At 36.4% G+C, this 24,210-nt stretch overlaps 1 protein-coding gene and 1 long non-coding RNA gene across 3 annotated transcripts; both read left to right on the top strand.

The window, feature by feature from the left end:
* Window positions 1-6,919: 6,919 nt before the first annotated feature.
* LOC113333705 (protein RER1A-like) lies at window positions 6,920-9,541 on the top strand. 2 transcript variants are annotated; one of them, XM_026580136.1, is made up of 5 exons: window positions 6,922-7,117; window positions 7,298-7,418; window positions 7,536-7,922; window positions 8,945-9,125; window positions 9,227-9,541. In XM_026580136.1, exons 3-5 carry the CDS (start codon window positions 7,570-7,572, stop codon window positions 9,284-9,286), a joined length of 594 nt encoding a protein of 197 aa, XP_026435921.1. In that variant the 5' UTR covers window positions 6,922-7,117; window positions 7,298-7,418; window positions 7,536-7,569; the 3' UTR covers window positions 9,287-9,541. The 2 variants fall into 2 exon arrangements, with proteins under 2 accessions (XP_026435922.1, XP_026435921.1); XM_026580137.1 differs by lacking the exon at window positions 7,298-7,418 and having other exon boundaries at window positions 6,920-7,117.
* Window positions 9,542-21,507: 11,966 nt separating this feature from the next.
* On the top strand, window positions 21,508-22,779 carry LOC113333549. The gene is made up of 3 exons (XR_003352148.1): window positions 21,508-21,732; window positions 21,941-22,101; window positions 22,730-22,779. It is a non-coding gene; the product is annotated as an uncharacterized LOC113333549 (long non-coding RNA).
* Window positions 22,780-24,210: the final 1,431 nt, after the last annotated feature.

The raw sequence follows: 24,210 nt of genomic DNA, 5'->3' as shown, positions 1-24,210 counted from the left end.
TCGACAACAACGGGTCCATAGAAACACCTACATCAACAACAAGGGAGAAACATCAAAATCTACAAGGAAAGTTGAAGACGTTCAAGGTTTACAAGCAACGGAACAAGAAAAAAGGAAATTTTATATTCAAGTAAAGCAACATACAATGAGCAGATTTTTACATACATGTTGAAGACTTACAATACAATGAGCATAATTCTATATCCAAGTACGAAGACTTAATTACAAGAGCAAAGAAAATCAAAAGGTGAGAATTATTGAAATTTATGATATCGAGACAATACAAGTTGTGAACAATCAAGCGGTAAACTACTTTTCCTACGACCATGGTTTGTTTTATTTTCATTTTGTTTTGTATTTTATTTCTCTCATTATCAAAAAAAATGATGACAAGAGAAATTTTTGTTAATTTTGGTTTTTATTTATTTAATAAGCCGTGAGGAAGAAAAAATATATAAGGAAGTTTCAAGCGACAAGGATTTTAAGGAAAAAGGTTACAAATTGTCAAGGATCTACGAAATTCAAGAGTTTATCATCAATAGTTGAAGCCGAAGACGAAGACCAAGAAGATGAAGACGAGGAGCCGAAGACGTTTCTATGGGATGTTGTGAGAGTGATGTTATCATCATTTCAATCGGATGTGAAGGTGGGTAAGTAATCTCATCCTCGATAATAGTGGTTGATTTGCTTTCTTAGAGATCGTCAGAAAAATGGTTTTTCAAAATGTTAAAAGATGTGGGTTTTTAAAATATTCCAGAAGTTATCCTTCCCACCATTCAACGTGTTGCAGGAATTCTCTCTTCATTCCCACCTGCACACATGTGAGAACCATAAAAGTACGTCTTTTGAGTGCAATTGCATAAAACCTTTTTTGGTGAGGCAGAAGTCGAGGCGAATTGCTTATTGATCGCTCTCAAACACGCGTTCTCTCATTATGGTGTGCTTATTTCTCACTCAACATTTAAGAATGAGAATATGTTCTTTGGTATTTCTAACTTCTTATTACTTACATGCAGAAATTCTATGTCCTCATAACTCTTTGGATGCTTGGGACGTTAGAATACTTTGAAGTTGTAAGTTTTAGTTTGGTTTGCTCGAGGACTAGCAAAGTCTAAGTGTGGGGGAATTTGATAGGTGTAGAATACACCTTATTTACTATCTATTGTTTATGATTTCTCTGTTATGCTTTCTTGTAAATTATGCATTTTACGCATATTTTGAGTTTTATAGCTACTCTGGAGTTGCACGGAAGAAAAGAAGAGGAAAGCATCCTAATTCAAACCAACATGGCACAATGGTCATAAAACAGGAAAACACTATCTGGAGCCAAGCCAAGGGGCAACTCGATTTGGAGAGGTATTAAAGACATGACAACTTACGTAAGGGGTTGCCAGATGGGTGGCCCTTATCCAAAAGGTGGGTGTGCTGTTAGCACCCAAATCCATCCTAACCCTAAAGTCGAGAAACATCATCTCAATCATTCTCACATGAAAGTTAGAGAAGAAATGAAGCAGCCGCTGATGCTATTGTTTGTACGAGAGATTTAAAGAGAAATTCAGAGAAATTGAAAGATGGAAAGGGATTTAAGACCGTCCGTTGTCCAAATCGAGAACACAAAGATGGTTTGAGTTATTGCTACTACTGTTGAATTGGAAATAGAAGCAGACGGAGGAATCGGGATCTGAAGAAGAAATTGGTTGCTGCCGTTAATGGAGGAGATAATGATTTTGCAGTTAGTGGTGTTGGATGCTTGAATTACAGAATGGAGAACCGAGAGAAGAAATTGTAATAAATTTGAATGAATTTCAGAATCTCATAAGCTAGGGTTCGATGATGGAGTGTCGCTGTTGATTGAAGATAAGATGCAAATGGTGATGGTGGTATCTAAGATGGGTAATTCTACAAGGGGTTTTCCTTCTGAGTCCAATTAGTAGCAGGGGTCTGAGAGAAGAAGAAGCAGATCGAGATTAAAGGAGACAGGGTGCTGGTGTATTGAAACAAGGAGAAATGAATGGGTTTGTGTAATTGACTCTGTTGGAGCTATGAAGACTGGGTTATCTATGCCAGTACTGCAGCTGAAGCCTGAAATGAATGGATGATGCTTGAAACTAGATGAATGTTAGGAGTGTCACAGGAGAAGAACAGCCTGAATCGGCCTGAGAATTGTCGTAAAAACAGAGGAAACTCTGTCCATTTTTCTGCTCAGGTGAGTCAACTCGACCGACGATGACCAATCCAGCTCAGTGATCCAGCTGAATAAGACCAGTTAGCCGAGTCAGAGCAGCTGACTCAGTGTCTGACTTCCCTTCTTCCTTGACTTGTTGACCGTCAGAGACCGTATGCTTAACCGTTAACTTTAACGGAATCTCGATGGAATATTCTGTCGATGGCAACAGAACTCAAGTGGTCGGCGACAACATTTCAGGAAGAATTACGGTGATGCCGAGAACTTTTCATGCGGCCAAAAATACAGGTATAGGTGAAGAATTCTCTCGACTCATCTAGACTCGTGGGTTTGAGGAATTGGACTTGAATTTGGAAAGTGAAGATGGAAGATTTGAGAAAGACAAGGACTTGGAAAGAAAACTTACAAAGGGAAAGGGATTCTATTCCTAAGAGGAATGCAAACAAATTGAAGTCTATAAATAGAGAAGTACTTTACACACTTCTACACCTTTACATACACAACATTTCTCTTTTCTTTATTCTTTATGTGAAGTCCTTAGCATGAGTAGCTAATTTTCTTATTGATTGAGGATGAATTCCTAGTTCTTAACATGATTTGAGTTTTTTGTTTTAAAATCTACCTTGAAGTTTTTCACATGATTATCGTTTGTTTTTACTAATAGGAATGTTTATACATTCATGGTTGATTGATAAATTATTTAGGTGGCCAACTAAATTGATTTGTTAATTGATTTAAAGCTAGTGAAAGTTAGGGGATAAGTAATCGTTTCTTGACTCTTTACACAAGTAGCAAACACGAGACCTTGCGGAGGGATTCCGTGGAGCAATTGTGTGTGAAAACAACGTTAGCAAGAAGACATTGATCTAAGAGTCTAACTTTTAACTTTTAATAGCAAGAAGGCAAACCCTCACTTCAATAACTTCATCAGAGACAATCATTTACTAGATTTGGGTTTTTCTGGCTCGCATGTACATGGACAAATGGAAGGTTTAATAAGGAAGCGTCTGGATAGAGGAATAGCATCTCCTGATTGGTGTTTGATGTTTGAAAGCTCAGGTGTTCTACATCTACCAAGAATTTCAAGTGACCACTCACCAATATTACTTAATACATGCAGAAATATCCCTCGTAATCCACTATCTTGTAAGTTTGAAGCTTATTGGTGCTCCTATCCGGATTTTTTAAAAGTTGTTCTAGACTCTTGGAATATTAATCTGTCTCATGATCTTATTGGAAAGTTAAAGTCTCTGGTTGGTTTTCTACAAAGCTGGAGCAAACATAAAATTGGTTGTATTAAAATTACAATCAGTAAGTTAAAAAAGAAACTACTTCATCTTCAAGGGCTCAATCCGACAGTGGCAACGCTGCAACAAGAGAAGATTACTGCAGATAGGTTGAATGAATACATAATAATGGAAGCAACATACTGGGAGCAAAGAATGAAGCAAACTTGGTTGAAAACGGGTGACAAAAATTCAAAACAATTTCATCTGTTGGTTCAACAAAGAAGAAAGAAAAATAATATCTCCAGTATTCAAGCAAGTAATGGTCATTGGCTAACTAATCCGAGTGCTATAGCATATGAGTAAATTTCATTCTTCAAAAACTTGTTTCAAGAAGATTTGAGCATCCAACCACCATCTGATCTACAAGAATCTTCTTTTGTTCTGGATGATACTTCAAATATGGCTACATCGTCTATTCCTTCACCTGAAGTTATGTGGAAAGTAGTCAAAGATATAAATTCCTTTGGTTCACCGGGTCTAGACGGTTTCCAGTAATCTTTTACAAGAAATGTTGGTCCATTGTGGGAGAAAACACTACAAAATTCATCCAAGTCATCTTCAACACAGGTGTTATGCCGAGTAAGTTAAATCATACTCACATTAGCTTAATCCCTAAAGTCAAAACTCCTACCACTGCAATGGAGTTCAGACCAATCTCTTTATGCAATGTATTGTATAAGTTTGTTGCCAAAATCATTGCCATTAGAATAAGTCCTTACTTGGATAAATTTATCTTTTGGCACCAAAATGCTTTTGTAAAAAATAGGAAAATTACTGACAATATTGTGATTGCAAAAGAAAATTTTCACTCAATGCATAAATCCAAGTCAAAACAGGGATACTTTTCTTTCAAGTTAGACATGTCGAAGGCGTACGATTGAGTTTCTTGGTCCTTTCTCAGTTTCATGCTTCATCAAATGGGTATTCATGATCATTCCCGTAATTTGGTAATGAACTGTGTCACTACTTCTACTTTTTCTATACTTGTAAATGGTGCCCATTATGGAAATTTTAGAAGTGGAAGAGGATTACGTCAAGGATGTCCATTATCCCCAGCACTTTTCATAATTTGTTCTTAAGGTTTGTCTCTTCTTATGGAAAAATTTGAAGATTTGAATCTCTATAGTGGTTATCAGTTTAACAACAGAGGACCTTCATTTAGTCATCTTATGTTTGCTGACGACTTATTTTTCTTTGGAAAAAATTTGTAGATAAATGTTAACCAACTGAAGAAGATTCTAGATAATTATTCTTCTTTCTCAGGTCAGATTATCAATTATTCCAAATCATCGATACATTTTAATACTGGGTGTTCTTCTTTACACAAGTGTAGAGTTATTCAGAAATTTGGAGTAAGAGAAATGGAGGTGAATGAAAAATATCTGGGATCATATACATTGAAGTCAGATTACAACATTGAAACTCATGAACCATTGATTTCAAAGTTTGACAACAAACTAGCAGGCTACATATCGTTCTTTCTCAACTCAACCGGCAGAACAGTTCTGTCCAAGAATGTCCTTTCTGCGATTCCAATCTACTCAATGGGTACCAGCAAATTGCCGAAGGGAGTAATCAATCATATATCTCATATTCAAAGAGTGGTGGGGTCATGATATACACACAAGAAAATGTCATTTTGTTAATTGGGATAAAATGGCTTGAGCAAAGGAAGATGGAGGTTTAGGCCTGAGAAACATGGAAGCAGTTAATATTTCTTTAGTTTCTAAACTGGTCTAGAGGTTTTTAACAACTGCAGAAGCTTCTTGGGTGCAATTATATAAAACCAAATATCTCCAATCTGTTTCTTTCTAGGACTGTGATCCTAAACCTGGAGATTCAAAGACTTGGAAAGACATGCTTTCGATAAGAGGGATCTTTATAAACAATTGTTGCTGGTTTATTGGATCGGGGGACTCAATACATGTTTAGAAGGATCCATGGGTACCAAACATTCCGGGTTTTAGACCAGCATGATTGGATCAGTCCACTGTGCAGGTTGAAGTAGTTTCAGATTTTTTTATACAAGGTCAGAGAAGTTGGAATATTGATTTATTATCGTAGTTATTTCCGGAAGAGCATGTGGAAGCTATATCTGCCATATATATTCCTCAAGATGAATCAGTTGCAGATAAACTAATTTGGTTGAAAACTAAATCAGGAATCTTTACTGCAAAATCTTGCTATAAAGTCCTTGCAGATAATGTAGCAACAACTTCAACGGTTTCTTCTTTTCCATGGAAACAATTTTGGAAGAAGATGAAAACTCAACAAAAAATACACACTTTCATCTGGAAGGTTCTTCACAATGGGTTGGCGGTATATGGAAACTTATCAAGGTTCAACACTCATATCCATAACATTTGTCCTCTTTGTAATTCTGAAAAGGAAACTGTTTATCATCTGTTGTTTTCATGCCAATTCGCTATGGCTGTGTTTCAAGCAAGTCTGTTGAATATAACTAATCCAGTGAGTACTTCTCCGATGGATATTATTCAATCTTGGTTAAACCAATCTGATCAAGGAATTATGCTTAATCTGGGATCATGTTTCTTGTGAAATGTCTGGAAAACACGGAATGATAATATTTTCAACAACATACAGCCGTCAGTGCAGCTTTGTATTCACAAAGCTCTGGAAGATTTTAAGAATTTTGATTTGCACCATGCTCTAAATTACTGTTCTTCAGTCCACATCCAACATCATAATTCAATTCAATGGCAAGCTCCACCACCCTATCACATCAAGATAAATGTAGATGTAGCATACTCAGATGGAAAAGGTGTCGCAGCAGCTGTAGCAACATACTCGTCTAGCAGGCATCTTGGAAGTGGAGCTTTTTGCTTTGATTCTTTCTCATCGATGGTTGCAGAGGCTAAAGCTTATGATCTAGGCACTCAATTGGCAAGACGAATTCAAGGTTCAAGAATAATTATTGAAGGGGATGCAGAAGACATTCCTAAAGCTATCACAGGGAACAAGAATGATATTCCATTGAGTATTCGTTCCACTGTTCTCTCTATTCATGATCGTGTTAAGGATTTCAATGAAATCGTATTTACAGCTGTTCCTAGAGACGCAAATTCAATTGTTCATGACTTAGTTCAATTTGCAATTTCTAATTTTCAAAACAGATGGTGGGTTCATGATGAACCTCCTTATTGTATTATGCAACGTCTCAATTTCTTTGAGGATTAATACAAATTAATATTTGTTTCCTTCAAAAAAAATGCTGACATCATCGGGCATCATTTAGGACTAAAATGCAAATATGTGGACTGAACTGTTAATAGTAAAGGTTATTAGTGTACTTTCCATATATTTGAACTAATCTGTAACTAGTTGATTCGGGCTGGACTAAACCGTATTTTTGAACTAATTTTTGTACTAAACCGTATTTTTCCCGTCTGACTCTAACTATAACAGTGACCGAGATCAACCAAAAGCGAAAAAAAGCGAGACACCCAGTTTACACGAACCCTCAACAAAAGAGAACAGTACGATTTCGCATCTTCCAAGAACAATACGACTCCATGCGATAGACTTCGTCACACTCTGTGAGAAGGATACCTGAATTCGGTTCCTCTTCTTTCTCAGTAGAACATCAGCTTTGCTTTGCTCAGATTCAAACCCTAATAATTCTGTAAGCAAAACATTCATTTCCAATCCTTCACTGGTTATTTGTTTCTTTTGTTTATTTTTTCTAATATTAATTGTTGTCAATTTAAATGAGGATTTGATGTTTTTCTAGTTAGATTTCTGTTAAATTCAGGCTTTATTTATGCAATTAAATGATTTCAGATCTAAATGATTTTGTTTACAGAAACTCTTTAGGGTTTGATCTTTGAAATTTTCGATCGAAAAGGGAATTTTTAGGGTTTGTTTCTATATTTTGAAAGAGAAGATCTGTAAGTTAAGATCCGGGTTTCTTGAACTAAGAAAAGGTATTAATATTAACGGAATAATGGAAATTACTTGATTTATTGCCAATTTTTTCCCAATTTGGGGTTTTGTAGTTTGAATTTGAGTGACTCGTAAAGTCTGTATGATGATTTTTGTAGATTGAATGCAAGGATAATTGAAACAACTAATTAGATGGAGGGAGGAGAGGGTGATGGTGCATCATCAGCTATGGCACCGTTGGCAAAGTGGAGACACGATTTCTCAATGGCTTTTCAGTATTACTTGGATAGATCAACTCCTCATCCAGTTCAAAGATGGATTGGAACTTTAGTTGCTGCGCTGATTTACATTCTACGTGTTTATTATGTTCAAGGGTTTTATATCATCTCTTATGGTTTGGGCATTTATCTTTTGAATCTATTGATTGGTTTTCTGTCACCGAAGGTTGATCCAGAACTCGAGGTAATGGATGGTCCCTCATTGCCTACAAAAGGTTCTGATGAATTCAAACCTTTCATTCGTCGACTTCCCGAGTTTAAATTCTGGTAATTTGTTACGTTTTGCTTTGTAAACTGTTTTCATGATTTTTAACAGGTTGTTGTTATCTGAATAGTTTAGGTCATTCTATGTTGTTTATGATCGGTTAACTGCTTTCTTTCCTTTTTTTTTATGTAGTATTGAGAATTCATATCAAAATGAACATGAGATCCTTGTAAGAAAGGATGGTCCACTACTGTTTTCTTAAAAGATTTATTAGGAATTAGAAAATCTTCATAAAGCTATCATGTTTTCAGTGATGAGCTATTAGGACACCCTTAGAGTAAATAGCAAAGTAACGATATACCATACTACGAGATGAAGCTTTGAGGAGTTGCGAGGTATCTGGAGCTAACCAAATAGAATAAGTGGCATAGAAATTGTATTACCTGGTGTTAAATGATTATATGGAAGATGGAATAGGAAGTGGCTCCAAGTGATCTGTTATTGGGACCCGTCATTAATGCTGGGATCTCACGTCAGTGCACAACTTTGTTGTCAAAGAAACAACTATGAGTTGTATACTTGTTCTGATTGTTCCGTGGTAATGGGAAAATGGTAAACATACCTAGTAGTTAACCCGTCAAATCACTTGAATGCGGCATTACTAACTTGATCTGGGGTGATTTTTTTATCATCAATGAAGGAGTTCCACGTAATATGCAATACACAGACCTGGATCTCGAGTTTGCTCTTACTTGAACCTGTTGGTCATAGTATGTACTGCTTTTGAGTGTCATTGCTGTCAGCAGTTCAGGCATAATATTTAATCAGTTGATAAGTCTCAGCAGCAGTTATTAGGACTATCAATTGTGATTTCTTTGTCAAGGGCCTTTCATTTTCAGGTTTCAGTTCTTGTGGTGGTGTCCCAATTTGCTGTCTGTTTCTTTTCAGAATTGTTTATCTTAGTGATTTTTCTTTTCTGGTTTCTCTTACCAGCTAAACACATGATATATCAAGCCAGATACATGATCGAAACTCTAATGGTTAAGCGTTGAAATCTAATAACTTGTTTTTACATGTGTCTTAGGTATTCCTTCACAAAGGCATTCTTTGTGGCATTTCTCATGACATTTTTCTCTGTGTTTGATGTGCCCGTATTCTGGCCCATATTACTTTGCTACTGGATTGTCTTATTTGTTCTTACAATGAAACGTCAGATCTTACACATGATCAAATACAAATACATTCCATTCGACTTCGGAAAGCAGGTGCATTTCCCCACCACTGTTGCTTCCCATTCATCTGTTTTTGATCATGTCGAGTTTTTGACACTTTCTTTACACAAAACTTGTCTATTTGCTTGAAACAGAAATACTCGGGGAAAAACAAATCTAGTGGTGCCAGTAGCAGTTGCTTATCACCAGACTGAAATTCTGCCAAATGACACGTTGATTAAACTGAGGAATGACTTGAACAAATGCCTCCTTTTAAATTCCCCATGTTATCAAACATGTTCAGTGTCATAAAAGTTTAATTATATACTTTAAGATTCAGGTTTTGTTTTTGTAAATTTTAATTCAGTTCAGGTACCTTTTACACTGCTGTAAGGTTTTTCCTGTAAAATAATTCTTAGAAATACTTCATTCTTATTCGATTAGTTTAGTAAAAAAGTATTCTCATGTTAGTTTGCTGCTGTTCTTTCCTGCTCTTTTCCAGGGCTTTTCTTTTCTCATTCTGGATATTGAAGTTCTGCTTGCGTTTGTGTATTCCCACATTTCCGGAACATCAAAAATTCCCTGTTTAGGTTGAACGGCACCTGTGTATAGAGAGGAGTGATGTGTTGAACGGCACCTGTGTATGCCATTCAGTAAGGCGGAGGCGCCTATTGTAGGATGGTCAACTATATGACTAGAAAAGTAAAACGATTTGCTGGTTTTTAAGGGATTGAGGAGACGACCGTGCGGAGGAGACTCCTTGAACCGAGTAAACTGCTCAACCTCACACAGATGCACTGCAAGAAGGTAGTGCTTAGATTCGAGAGATCAGTCTGTAGGACTCCGGCCTAAACCAAGACAATGGCCGTTCCAGAGTCAATTCGGTCACAAGAGAGGATGGGTCGATCTGTAGGAGGAAAGCTGAGAAACGTGTGAGATCAATGGTGATGGAAGACTGTAGGTGTGTTGTGTATTCTGCGTGAAATAAGTTCTGAATGATTGAATTTACTCAGTCGAGAGTGATTGTTCAGACGACGAGTTCGTGTAGACGAAAGATTGTCTGTATGAACGTTTGTGTCTTTCTGTGTTGTAGACGAGAATTGTCTTGTTGTTTCAATCATGGATTCAGAGACTTATTTATATTGCAAGAGTTGTAGACAGCTTGATCCCATGAAGTGTGACAGTTGCTGGAGTCAAAGAGTGGGGAAGTGGAAATCGTGTTAAAACCAATTGCTCATCGTGCGGAGACTTGGTTGATTTTCCACCCACTACTTCGCCAACTCCTCCAACTGTTTGCACGACTTGCTCACATTCTCATCGTGTGGATGACCACACGTGCCGTAGGCCACCAGACCAAAACCCTAGTTGATATCCCCCATGTGACATGATTGATGTCTCGTGTGATTGTGGAGTTTGCAAAGCAGACGTTTAGTTAGTCAGTTGTTGACTTTATGAGACGATGAGCCTTTGTGTTGCTGAGTCGAACGTGATTTGCAAATGTTCTAGGACTCACGAATTGAACGTGTCTGCTGAGACAGAGATGTAATTGCCGAATGAATGTTCATTACTAAGGTGAGCAAATGTTGCTCATTTGATGAATTGTTGAAATATCGATAGTTGAACCAATATTCCTTGATTCGAGCAAATATTGCTCGTCTGAGCAGATATTGCTCATTTGATAAATTATTAGTGCGGACTAATAATTTAAGATACTGGCAACATGGACGAATATAATAATTGAAGTGTTGATCATAGGATCAACATAAGCCAATTAGTGTTTGAATCTGCTCGGAATCATGAGTTTGAATTCGAAACCCTAATTTCGATCAATTGCTGATCAATTGATGATTTATTGAAAATCAACCACTGAGTGAAGGAGGGACCGGCTACATGGGATGACGGATCGACCATGTAGCGCCCAGATGCTCGTGTGAGAAAATACCAAAGTCTCTTGAAGACCGGTTGGTGAAGGGATGATCAAATGCTAGTTCAATCGTTTATTAAAAGTAGTGCTCGATTGAGCATTAGGTGATAAAACCTAATTATGGATAATTGAGGGACCGACCAAGGGGGCATGGGACTGGCCCTTGGTGGTCCTGGGACCAGCTGATGGTCGTTCGAGCAAATTCCAAATTGGTTGGAAAGAGTTTGGACCCAATATGAGCAATTGAGCAAATTGGGTCAAAATTATAAAGATGTGTGGGACCGGATCCTTGCAAGCCTTGGTCGGTCAAGGAGGCATTCCCGTGTCACCATAATGCCCGTCTCTCAGTCCTGAGAGTTTTCGCATTTTCTGGTGTGCGTTTGAGCAACATTCGAGAAAATACGAAGAAATCAGGATTTTTGCTGAAAATGAGAAATTTCCATGAAGTGATGGAAATAATTTATAAAATAAGGAATTGTGAGGTGTGAGACCGGCCACATCTAGGGCATGACCATCCGGTTAGCACCACGACCCGTATCACCTTTTCTGAATTTATGTAATTTTATGTAATTTCCTTGATGTGAAGGAAATATCATGAAACAAAGGAGTTTTTTTGAAACGAAAGAGTTTCCATGAGACGAAGGAAACAATAATAATAATAATATAAAATATGGGCTTGTGGGACCTGCCACAGCTAGGGCATGGCCGGCCGGCTAACGGGCCGGTCGTGCGGACCTTTCCCAATTTTATATTATTTCATGATTTGGAGGAAATTCTCTATATAAAAATAGAGTTTTTTCGAGCGACGTGGTTAATCGGAGCTTCTGGTTGATTCTGACCCCACCATAATTTTTTTTGGTAATTTTATAATATTTTTGGTTCACAATATATTTTCGGCCAATCACAACAAACAAACAAATTACCTAAAATAACTAATTATAATAAAATCTAATACATTGACAAAAGTATTTAAAAAAATCGCCTATATTTAATCCTAACAATTAAAAGAAAGATTACAAACAAAATTAAAATAAAATCACATCACATCCCATCAATAAAAATATTGTTGGTCATGATCGATTTCATCACAAAATTAAATCAATCACAAAGTTATAAAAAAATGTCCAATTACAGTTTTTTGATAGTTAAACTAATCTTAATTACAATACCAAACTATAAATTAATATTCAATATAATTCTAACTATGATTACATTAACAATTCAAAAAGAAGTAATTAGATCAAAGTTAATATTCTTATCGGTTCAAAACGTGCTACCCGTTCCGCAGAAAAACGATCGTTAGTCCTTTCCAATAGTTCGAAATATAAAACCGTCACTGAAAAACATGAAAGTATCATAATATGATTTAAACAAAACTAAAAATGGGGATCCAAAAAACATATTACCCAAAACAAAAGCAAAAGCAAAGAACCGTGGAGAAAAAAAAACTGTATACAATTATTTTCTTAATTGTATTATCCATTCCATAACAAAATTAAGTAAGAATTACTTCTATTCTTATTGGATGTGTAAAAGATATTCAATGTATTTTTGGACAGAAATATCTCTACGAGTAAATGTAGTATCTAAAATTTTTGTAGGAAATCCGATATTATAGAAATTCTATAAATTTTAAGATATTAATTAATATAAAGAATCATAATTATTTACAGAATTTTTAGGTTTGGCGATTCACTATATAAACCACTCGATGAAGTTCCAAGTCTCACTGTTTGCGCGGTTCTTTTTATTTTTAGGGTTTTGCTTTTTGTGATTTGTCTAATATATATTTGTGATTTTTTTTTTGCATGTTCCATGGAAAGCGTAACAGCTGCGGTAATGGGAGCTCGCGAATGCTGATATCAAAGGTTATGAAATTAATCTTAATGTTTTGGTTTATGTTTTCCATGGATTTTCTTGGATTCTAACATTCCTTTTGTTATAGGTTGGTGTACAATCTACCAAGTCAAAAAATCGTAGCATGATGAATCCAAAGCCGTGATATTTTTTCTTTTTTCAGTTGCCCTTGCATGGTTTTGTGATTTCCTCCGTTTTTCTTTACTAACTCTAATCCATTTTTAGTCTGTTCTCCTTCTTTCGCTTTTTTTTTCCCGTTACTGATACTTCTTTGATAATGCGTTTTTACTACTTTTTTTCTTCTCTGAAAAATGTGATTGAGGTTTCATTGACGTTTTTCTTATGCATTGCGTGCTTTACAGGTTTTGGTATTTAGATGATCTTTTTTTTTGTGTGTGTGTTTTTGCTTGCAGCTTTCATGGTTGTCCCCTGATCTGCATCTTATTTTTAGAATTTTGGACTTCCTGATACACTGGTTACGTGTTGTTCGAGGCCAGTGCATGCTAAGAGTAATCCTTGATAATTACTTGCTGCAAGTATAGTTTGTAATCACTTTGCTTGAGTGAATGATGTAATTAAAATTTTGTCCACTTTTATTTTCCTCATTCTGCTTCCTCTCTTCTTTCTCTTTCAATCCCGTGTTTATTAGTTTTGTTCGTTGATTAAAAGAAATTGGACATCAAATGATGTTTCTTTATTATTATAATAACTTATCGTCGTCATCTTTAGAATTTTGCGAGATTGCTTTATGTATTATAGCTTCAGTTTCTCGAAAATACCTCCGTAACATTGTTTCTTTGAGACCTCTACTATAGGCGGTAAAGAGCGTGCTAACATTAACTTTCTCTTCAATATTGTTGCCTAATTCATGTCTTATACAGGTACCTTTAAAATTACATGTTAGCATTCAAAATGGTTAGCATCTGACGACAAGGTCAATATTTAGATGGTGTCAATATCTGTTTGAATCATAAGGTAATTATCCAATAGCTCTAATTTCAGTTTTCTGATAGACTACTTTCTTTTACAGGTTTCCCTCTCCTACATGACAGCTATATACTCAACAATCTATAGAAAGCTAAGTTGTCAAGCTATTATTACAGATGAACGCCCCAATATACTAAATTCAGTTCAAATATGCCATGAAAGGTTATGAAAAATTGTTTGTATGATAAATGAAGCTGCAAGGACCTTCCAAAAGAAAATAAAAAGCAAGGGCGGCTGTTTTAAGTGAATTAGAGAATTGAAAATACTGATATCGATGTTCTTTCCGTTCAACAATGTTATGACTTTTAGAAAAAATTTACAGAATAATATGATCGCAGTTTGTGTATGTTTATATCTCCATTCCTTCTTTTTTAAAATGCACCTGCATATTTATTTTCGTTTTTTCGTATTGAGCAGTTTATATTTTTAATTGTGTGCAAGCATACTCGATTACTTAACGGTCACGAGTATAGACTCATGGACTCATGGTCGTATCTTTGTCACTCAAACTTAATATTGTGCAGGACTGGTGATAGAGGAAGTAGCCTGCATAGAAAGAGCCATTAAATAAAAATGGGCTCAAAGGAGTGGTATCCATGCCTTGGCAGTCACTCAAACATAATAATTTTATACGGGTCTTAAAGGATGGAGGCAAGTCATAAAGGATGGAGATACAATAGTGAGTGGTATCTCATCACTTGCAAATTAAAAGTACATATCTGGGTTTTGCATGGACTTCTTGGCCATAGAAGCCACTGGCTTATCATAAATGTCTCAAGTGAAGGTAATTTTGGAGAACGTTGCTTCTGCAATAAGTGAAAAATCGATGAAATGTACCAGTACAAGCATTTACATGTATTTCCCTTTTTTAGCATGAATATAAAATGAGGAAGTGCAGTTCAGATATGCCATGAAAGGTTATGAAAAATGATTTGTATTATAAATGAAACTGCAAGGACCTTCCAAAAGAAAAGAAAAGGCAAAGGCTGTTGTTTTAAGTGTCCTTGCATGTTTATATTGTTCATACGCACAGTGGTAGTGGTAACTGGCACATACGTGAAGGTTCACGTGGGTAAAAAATTTAATTTATCCTTTTGTGATGTTTGGTGCAACAGGATGATTTTTTTTAGGGTTTAGGATTTATATGTTGTATTTCTTATCCTATATTTTTACAACATTTATGGAGAAAAAGTTACTGTTTAGACGGGTGTTTAATTATTTAAGATTAGTTATATGAAAGCAAAAAATCATTGCAAAAGCACTAATTATGCGTACAAAATAGAATTAAGAAAACTTTATCACAACTTTGAAATCTTATTTTTCTTGGTTATGTTGCTCACCTGTCGAGCAAATAGTTTGATTTTTTTGTATAAAAGATGTGTTTGCCTGTTTTTTTAGAGCTTTAGGAAATTGGAAGATTCGCTGAGAAGATTAGGACGATAACCTGATTCTGAAAATGACAAGTATTTTAAGATGAGTATTTGCTGACTGATTATAGGTTGCGGGTTCAACTCAAAGAGTAGTGTTCGTATCTGAGCAAAACAACCTGTAGATTATCAGAAAGATAAGAGTGAAAAGGTTACAAATTGTCCATCTATCGGCAAAGTTCATGTCATCATCATAACTTATTCGCACGAGTAAGCTGTGTACAGTTGTTTAATAAAAAAAATATTGTCACGGTTTGCAAAAACTTCAATGGAGATCGCCGAATCCCTGGTTGAAATCATATGCCGCGTACTGCAGATGTAATACCTGTTGTGGGTTATTCTTAATGAAGAAGGAAAATTGGAAAATGTCAAGATCTTCCGTAGACATCAAATACTATGGTTGCATCTGTATCTGAAGAGAGCCGAAAGAGGATATAAAAAGTAAAGATCAGTTTGTCGTGCTTGCAACAAAATCTGTACATACATATCCTTTCTATACCACTGGAAATCATTTTCTTCGGAACTTCTAGCTCATTGGTACTTCTGCTATTTGGTTAGGTGACCAATATGAAAAAAAATTGTGATGAACTTGCCATGATTATGACTTTGTGATTTATCATTCTATAATATCAAGATCTCTTAAAGAATCTTAGGGGGGAAATCTATATTAATTTTAATCCTCTTTTTTTTTTCTCTCTTTATTTCTTCTCAGTTTTTCTATGTAGAAGACGACATATTTAAGCTTATTGACACTATGAATCATTTATGTAGTATGTGTTTTACTACCTCCGTATCAAAAAAATAGGCTGGTTTGTTTGTAAATTTACATTGGCATATGGAAGCAAGTTGTTATGGAAACAAGTAGGACACGGCATATGGCACCAACTAGGACTCAACTCAACCTAGCTAATTCAAACGGACCAAATGGCATGGTTCAAGTTAAATGAAGTTAAAATGGGTCTGATTCACAAGAGTTTTTAGAGTAGGTAGCTATTTCTTATAACAGTCGGGTTGTCGTGAATATCCCGACCTATCCATACAAAATTTGATCACCATTTAACATTATCCATTTTTATGATTCTTTTTTTTTTCTAATGGTAATTCTTATGATTCTCATTGGTTTTATTTGAGGAACCTTAATTACTGGGAATCGGGAAGCTACTATTTTTTGTATACACAAAATCCTCGGTACACAATTTTACCAACATAGCAGTAAACGACAACAAATTAGTATTTTGGTTCATTTTATTTTCTTGCACACTTATTGGGATTACTTTGGTTTTGTAATATATTCTCTATATAAAAAGAGCATCCAATATTCCATAGGCAATAAACATACCCGTGCATCGCACGGGTGACAAACTAGTATCATGAAACAAAGGAGTTTCCTAGAAACGAAGGAGTTTCCATGAGATGAAGGAAACAATAATAATAGTAATATAAAATATGGGAGTGTGGGACCGGCCACGGCTAGGGCATGGCCGGCCAGCTAACGGGCCGATCGTGCGGCCCTTTCTCAATTTTATATTATTTCATGATTCAAAGGAAATATCATGAAACGAAGGAGTTTCCTTGAAACGAAGAAGTTTTCATGAGATGAAGAAAATAATAATAATAATATAAAATATGAGCGTGTGGGACCGGCCACGGCTAGAACATGGTCGGCCAGCTAACGGGCCCGGTCGAGGGACCTTTCCCAATTTTACATTATTTCATGATTTGAAGGTAATATCATGAAACGAATGAGTTTCCATGAGATGAAGGAAACAATAATAATATAAAATATGGGCATGTGGGTCCGGCCACGGCTAGGGCATGGCTGGCCAGCTAAGGGGCCCGATCGTGCAGACCTTTTCCAATTTTACATTATTTCATGGTTTGAAGGAAATATCATGAAACGAAGGAGTTTTGCTCAAATGAAGGGATTTTCATGAGATTAAGAAAAAATAATAAAATATGGAATCAGGCGTGGGACTGGTCACGACGTGACTGGACGGCCGGTGGACCCAGTCCCCTAGCGCCTTAGCTAATATTTTATTATTATTATTTATCTTCCTATTTGCATAGGATCATCGTTCCTTCGTATTTTTGAATGCTCGTTCGTGCATTAAAGTGCTCGTTAGTGCATCATTGTCAAATACACTTGCACTATTTTGGTGGGGCTTACTCGTCAGTGGCTCAGATGCCCGTACGTTGAATATTTATTACTAACCCATGGAATTCTGCTGGGAAGAACCATGAATTGAAGTAATGAAATATTTATGAAGAACGTAAAATATTTTCGAGGATTCAGTCGATGAATCTATCGACTAGAAATAATTAATTGATGGCTCTATACTAGCATGCAATATGTCGAGGAGCATTAATTATTTAAGAATTGAGTGATATGAGCTATTTGAAGTGTCATATTTCTCTTATATAGTCAGGGAAAACATTGTTGCATCCTGAAGACGTTATCGCTCTATACTAGCAGGCAAGCTGTCTAGGTGCCGTCCAATCATTTGATTCTATATAGAAGTGATTACTGAAGTTGCTCAATATTCATGAAATACGTCGTCGCCTCAGCTGAGAGACTGCGTATTCATATATTCTCTGAGAGACAGTATACTCAGTCAGAGACTTTTGCGTCATGAGTTTTCATGCTTCGATGAGAGACATGAGCCTCAATACTCATCTGATTGCTGGATCAGGAATATGTTTTACGAATTTAGCCTTTGCCAAAAATCTACTATCAACATTAAGTCCCCTGCTTAATGAGGGACAGTCATGTTCCTTAGTCAGCACTGGATGTTGATTTTTTAAATGAAATAAGTAATTGAACTTAGTCGTAAGATAGAATGTTACCGGATTCTCGACTGTACAAGCGAACCATGGCTTGAACGAAAATCTCAGTAGCATGATAAAGCATCGTCTGACGAGCATAAATTGGTGTAGCATCGCTGATTTGGTGATGGAACCTTGGTCGATTTAGGATTCACGGGTCCGATCCCAAAAAGAAAATCCTTATTTTAGGAACGGATGTTCATTCGTTCGTTTGTTAGTTAGTTAGTTTAAGAAACAAACAATAATCCCCAGCATAGGAGAGCGATTTTTTTTTAGTAGATCTGCATCTAATGATAAATTTTTTGTCTATGAGCTGTCATGAAAACCAAAATTTTATCTTTAAATATGTGAGATTTCAGAAAATGGAATAAACTTTCGTTCCAAAGGTGGATGCTCGTACGAGAGACTTTTTTTTTAATAGACGTGCGTCTGTTAGTAATAAAAATTTTGTTTATGAGATTTCATGAATTTTTTTATCTTCGAGCTTTTTAGAAATCTTTGAAAATATGCTCCGGTTTCAAAGACAGATGCTCGTGCGATGAAGCAATATATATATATATATATATATATATATATATATATATATATATATATATATATATATATATATATATATATTGTTCAAATTTACGTGAGTTTCACGTTAAAATATGTATATATTTTGTAAAATCAATGTTTTGATTTTGAACAACTGTTGAAAGTAGACAATCATACATGGTGAAATAATGTCTGTATGTGAGTTTTCACAATTGTAGAATAGATGTCTGTCCAATTTTGAAAAACCAGTGAATGTTCACACAGTAAAAATTTATGTGGGTTGTTCACGGTTTTATGAAAATCAAGTCATGATTTTGACTAATGAATTTTACTCGTCTTTGCAGGTTTGAAAGAACGAGAAAGTTTTTGAAATTCTGACGTTATAATCACTACATCTAGTGAAATTGTAAATAGGTAAGAGTTGGATTGTTACCTGATAGGTGTCTAAAACACCTAATTTCATATCTAGTATTTATGCTTTCTTTGCTATTATCTTTGTGAATTGCATCTCTTATGATTACTTTTGAGCTAATCAGGTACTTTGGAGTCACTTGGAGCAAAAGACGATGAAATCATTCATTTGGAGCGGAAAAGACAAAAAGGAAATTCACCGGCGATATTTGGAGCAGGCTGGGATGAGCAAGAAGGAGGTTAGGCAGTCAGTTCTCTGAAACTGACAGGCCTACCATTTCAGACAGCCCTTATTTGAAACATCGGGTGCCTTTAACAGTTTCACTCATTACCAATACCTAAATTTCAGAGATGAAATCATTGGGTTTTATTTTTATTTCTCTCTGCCTGAAATAAAGAACCCATGGCGGCACCATTTTATCAGAGAGATCGAGAGATGCAGGGAGAGATGGCTGTTGTGGTGTAAGAATTTGTGAAATGATAACTGCGTTGCTACCAAAGAAGTTAGGGTTTTGCTGTGTTTGAATTCTCAATCGAGAAATCAGTTGAAATGAAAGAGAAGAATGAATGGATCTGTGAATTAACAGGATATAGTTCGATGAGAGTTTGAAGATGAAGGTGAATTGCTGCTGACGTTGTTATTGAACTGAAGAATCGATGGGGATTGAAACGGAGTTGTCTCTGTTGTTATCGATTGAGCAGATGGGTTCAATTCTGGTGATGTTGGTGGAAGGGTTCGAAGATGAACTGAGGAGAAATTAGGGTTTGAGTCAGTAAGTGAAGATGGGTTAAACTCGAATTCGAGTTTGAAATGATTGTTGCTGCTGGTTAAGGGATGAACTGAATTTGAGATTCACAGTTTGACAAGGGAATCAGAGAGATGATTTTTGATGCGTACAGCAATTTGGTGGAGTTCTTGAGCTGAGAAGTCAGGGAAGTGAGTTGTAGATGTTGAGTTGCAGGAGGTACAAAATTAATGGGTTGAAGTGACTGATGGAGAAAATTTAGACAAGTCTCAGATGAATGATGAGTTTTGGGTTCTCAACAATACGATTCAACTGAGTTTGTGGCTCTGAGATCTGAATTGAGTTTGACAGATGAGAATTAGTTGATGTTCATGGGTTTGGTTGCTGAGAATGGAAGGTAGAGTTTACAGGTTATGGATTTGGCAGTGAACAAATGGAAGTGCTGGATAGGCTGATGTTTAAGAAGCTAATGGTCCTGAGACAGTTCTGGCTGGAACTGATGCTGCAGCTGATTGCAGGTGGAAATAGGAGCTTGTGTTGCTTAAGGGTGGTAATGGATGCAAGGCAGTGATGAGAATTATTGAGAGTTGCAATTGATCGAAAGTAATGAGCATTGCAGGTGCATTGGCTGAATTGCAGTTGAACTGGAGCTTGCCATGATTTGTGCGTGACTTGAACAGAGAATTGGCGGGGAAAGAACGAGATATATAAAAGGAACTTCTCTACTAATCTAAGGGGGGAGGAGATATATTTTTCTTCTACTTTTTATTTTAGGGTTTGTGAACATGATAAATTTATTTCTTCTTTGGATGAACTCCATGAATATGAGCTAGTTTTTTTTTGGTCAAGGAATAAGTTTGAATTCCAAACATGATTTTTATACAATGAATTAGTTTTGTCTCCATACTTTGTTGCTTATGATTCACTATTAATATTGTTACACGATTTGAATACATGTTTAGTCGAGTCGCGAATCGGTTAAATTAGTTTTCATCTCTATTGCTAGATTAGGGTTATTATACGTAAAAGTGATAATTCCTGATTGCAAGTAGCATAATTGTGGGTATTGCTTGTAGTGATGCATCCTAATAGTCACAAGTGGATTATAACCTTGGTTAAATCGGATTAGTGCTTTTACACGTTCGATTGCTTTGATTAGTCTTATTCATAAAACTCAGTGCTTTTAGGGAGTTAAACTTAATTGTGCTTTTACACTTTAGTTTGCTTTCTAGGAAGAATTCACATATGCATCTTTTAATGTTGTTGTGATGAAATCAGGGAATTAGCGAGATATACTTGCGATCAAGATATCTTAGGACTTTTAATAAAGTTGATATTAAATATCAATTCTAGTTATTGTTCAAAAGCATGTTTGTGGATGAAAATGATATCCTTGACCAATCCTTTCACATATTTGAATTGTGTGTTTTATTTCTTTGTTTTGTTTTTATTTTATTTTAGTTCTGCTTTTATTTTATTTTAGTTTATAAAAAATCAGAAACCACCCTCCCCCCTCCTTGTTACCTTTAGGAAACCAAAACATATTGACAACCTAACTCCTCTCTGTGGGAACGATCCTTTCTTGCCCTTGCTTCATTATATATTTTGAGTAGTAAGAAAGTGTAATTATTTTTGACGCCTACGACAGCGATCATTATCATTTTTGTAGACGCTGATGTGAGTATCCTTATTCCATGATTCATTGTTTTGTTGAATCCTGCTTTTGTATGAACGATGTGCTGAAGTAGAAATGTTATGTATCTGTGACAGCCACTTTGCAAGAACGACTGGCTCCCATGATGACATTTCCAAAGATGATTTTTCCGGAGATGACATCTCTTCGGATGCAACTTCAAGAAATAGTACTTCTGGGACCTCTGAGTGATGGTGAGAGATCCTTCATGCTGAGATGTACTCAGAACATCGTAAAGTCCCCAGCTGTCTCTTTGGTGAGTTGTTAGCGCTCCTTATATCATGACTTTTTCTTGTCCACACAACTAGGATCATGAAACCGACGTTAGTTACATCGTTTCAGAACTTTGCTCCATCGAGCCTTGACGGACTTCAATTCTTTGCTGGTGAACAAACAATCTCTGAATCGAGTGTCGAAGAGTACTCTTTGAATGAAATATTAATGATTTCTGTTGATATATCCAGGAGGATATTTTCATGGAAGAAGAAAGTATTGATGATGCCCATTCGTCTTCGGAGGATGGTGAAGAAGAAAATCCCGGATTTCGAAACCGAATAAAAACAATGATGTTTTCGATGGTGATGTTGGCAATTCCGATCCTTTGAGCACTTTAGAGACCACTCCAGTAAGTACCCATCACATATTTTCTTCATAGAAATATTAAATTGATAATTTGTGAATGAGTGAACGAGGATCCATATGAATGAATGAAACTTTTGCTGAAATACGTCACCAGAAAATTCAGAATTCTCCTCTTTAATAAAAACGCTGTAGAATCTTCGTCCGATGTCGGATTTTCATGGTCTACCCATGTTTTTTCATCCTCAGAAAATTCCCAAGCTTTAACAATGAAGCCTTTCGGCTTCTAAGCATGTTTAAGGGCCAAAATCGACGAAACAGTAAACTTCCAGGAGGGTTTCAGGAAATTTTCATCTGTCATGTAGTCCAAGGTTTTGGCCACATCTTTTTGCTCGTTCATCCAATTGCTATGAATTTTGGATATCTTGTAGAGGACATCCATACGAAGAGAATGACATATTACTCAACCTTAGATTCTTCACCAATTGCTCCCAGCTCGCTTCTTTGTGCATGACAGTATAAAATTGTCTTAGACGAGCTTGTTGTAAAACACTCCTATTGTGCCTTTGTTAGACCATTCGCTTGTGTATTGAACGGTTGGTGAAGGATTTTAATGTCATTTATTCATTTGAGATCAGGACCCCTTGATTGATACATGAGCATGGTGCTTGCAGTGTCATCTTGTTTCTGTCAGTCGTAGAAACATCACTTCTGAAACCCTGGCGACGAGATCATAACTGAGGTTGCTCTCAAGAGGGGGTGATGTAATGACCATGGTTGCATGTCCCGGTGGTAGCATTCCTTTTATGATGAATGATCAGCACATGAGAGTTTGGTGCCACGGGTCTTGGACTGTGAAATTGATCGTCATGAACAGTGGACCGTCAGTCCCCAGTATTTTGTTAAATCCCTCCCTTTCATTTTCCTTTCTTATGGAGAGACCTGGTGGACATCGATCGACTGTGGAGGTTATGAATCCCGTCTAAAAATTGCTGCTTGTATGTTGTGTGCTCTGAAAGCTGTAGGAACCTCATACGCCGTCGGATTTCGATGCTTGACCCCAGCTTTCGAAGCTAAGAGACTGAGGAATCATATGCAAAATGAATTACTCAGTTTGGAAATGTCTAGGACATTGAATGACGCATGCACATTCACAACTTGTAATCCCGTGCAAAATTTCAGATTCGATAAACCTGAAGTTAAAGGCCATACCTTTCATCTCGTATGTCCGATTGATGCGCCCTTTTGGTATGTTGTAGAAGAGACATAGACGAACATATTTCGTTGAGGAAGCATTGTCCCATTCCTCACCCATTGGTACGTTTTTGTGAACCCATAGCCTGAAGTGTGTTGTATCTCATTTGTAGAGATGATGAGATCATCTTGTAGAAGACTTTGGCTTGTGCCCGTCCATCGTGCAAGCTTTGGGAATACTTTCATGTGAACATGTTTTCATGTCTACACATATTGGTATGAATCATTAGTGCTTGGAGAAGTATGCTTCATTGAGTAACACTTAGAGAATGGTTAGTTGATGAAGCCTTGTCATGAGGATGTTGCTCCTGGGACCGTTGTTGATGTTCAGATATCACGATTGAATTTTCTCCAGAAATTATTGTTGATGTTGAGACCATAAATGGAGTTCCTCCACATATCCTTGTTGATGTCGATACTATGGTTGGAGTTGCTCCGGAAAGGATAGATTATCGGCATAGTCTTCGCTCCTCCATCCAATGAGCTGTGAAGTGGCTTCCTCTGTTGTTATGGTAGATAGTAGCGGCAGTCTCCATTCTTGATGTGAGGAGAAAAAGTTCCTTGGTCGTGCAAGTGGTTTCGTTAATTACGTTTCATGGAATCACATCAGGCTGCAATGACTTGTTTATTGAAACATATTGAATTGATATTTTCAATAAGGTCAAGTCCCCAGTGTATGTTGAAGGAGTTTGTGACATCCATGGATGAATGATGTTGCATATGCTTCGGAAGTCTTATCATGTGATATATAATGAAGACTTATCGATTGTAGTTTAGTTACACTTTGATTGCGCTGGTGTTGAATCAGTGTGCCATCGTCGAGATATTTGTGCTGAAGCCAGATGCGCCATTATCGAAGGTGTACTCTTTGATTGGGAGCACAATTTGAAGGCTTACTAGA

The sequence above is a fragment of the Papaver somniferum genome, unplaced genomic scaffold (assembly GCF_003573695.1).
Source record: "Papaver somniferum cultivar HN1 unplaced genomic scaffold, ASM357369v1 unplaced-scaffold_133, whole genome shotgun sequence".
Lineage (NCBI taxonomy): Eukaryota > Viridiplantae > Streptophyta > Magnoliopsida > Ranunculales > Papaveraceae > Papaver > Papaver somniferum.
The sequence above is the reverse complement of the archived record's forward strand: the minus strand, read 5'-3'. Positions and strand labels throughout refer to the sequence as shown.

Bases quoted from the DNA above. Each gene is read 5' to 3' on its own strand.
- LOC113333705 (XM_026580137.1), top strand. From the start codon at position 7,570: ATGGAGGGAGGAGAGGGTGATGGTGCATCATCAGCTATGGCACCGTTG. The intron at 7,923-8,944 runs GTAATTTGTTAC...CATGTGTCTTAG, and splicing joins CTTCCCGAGTTTAAATTCTG to GTATTCCTTCACAAAGGCAT. The intron at 9,126-9,226 runs GTGCATTTCCCC...TGCTTGAAACAG, and splicing joins CATTCGACTTCGGAAAGCAG to AAATACTCGGGGAAAAACAA.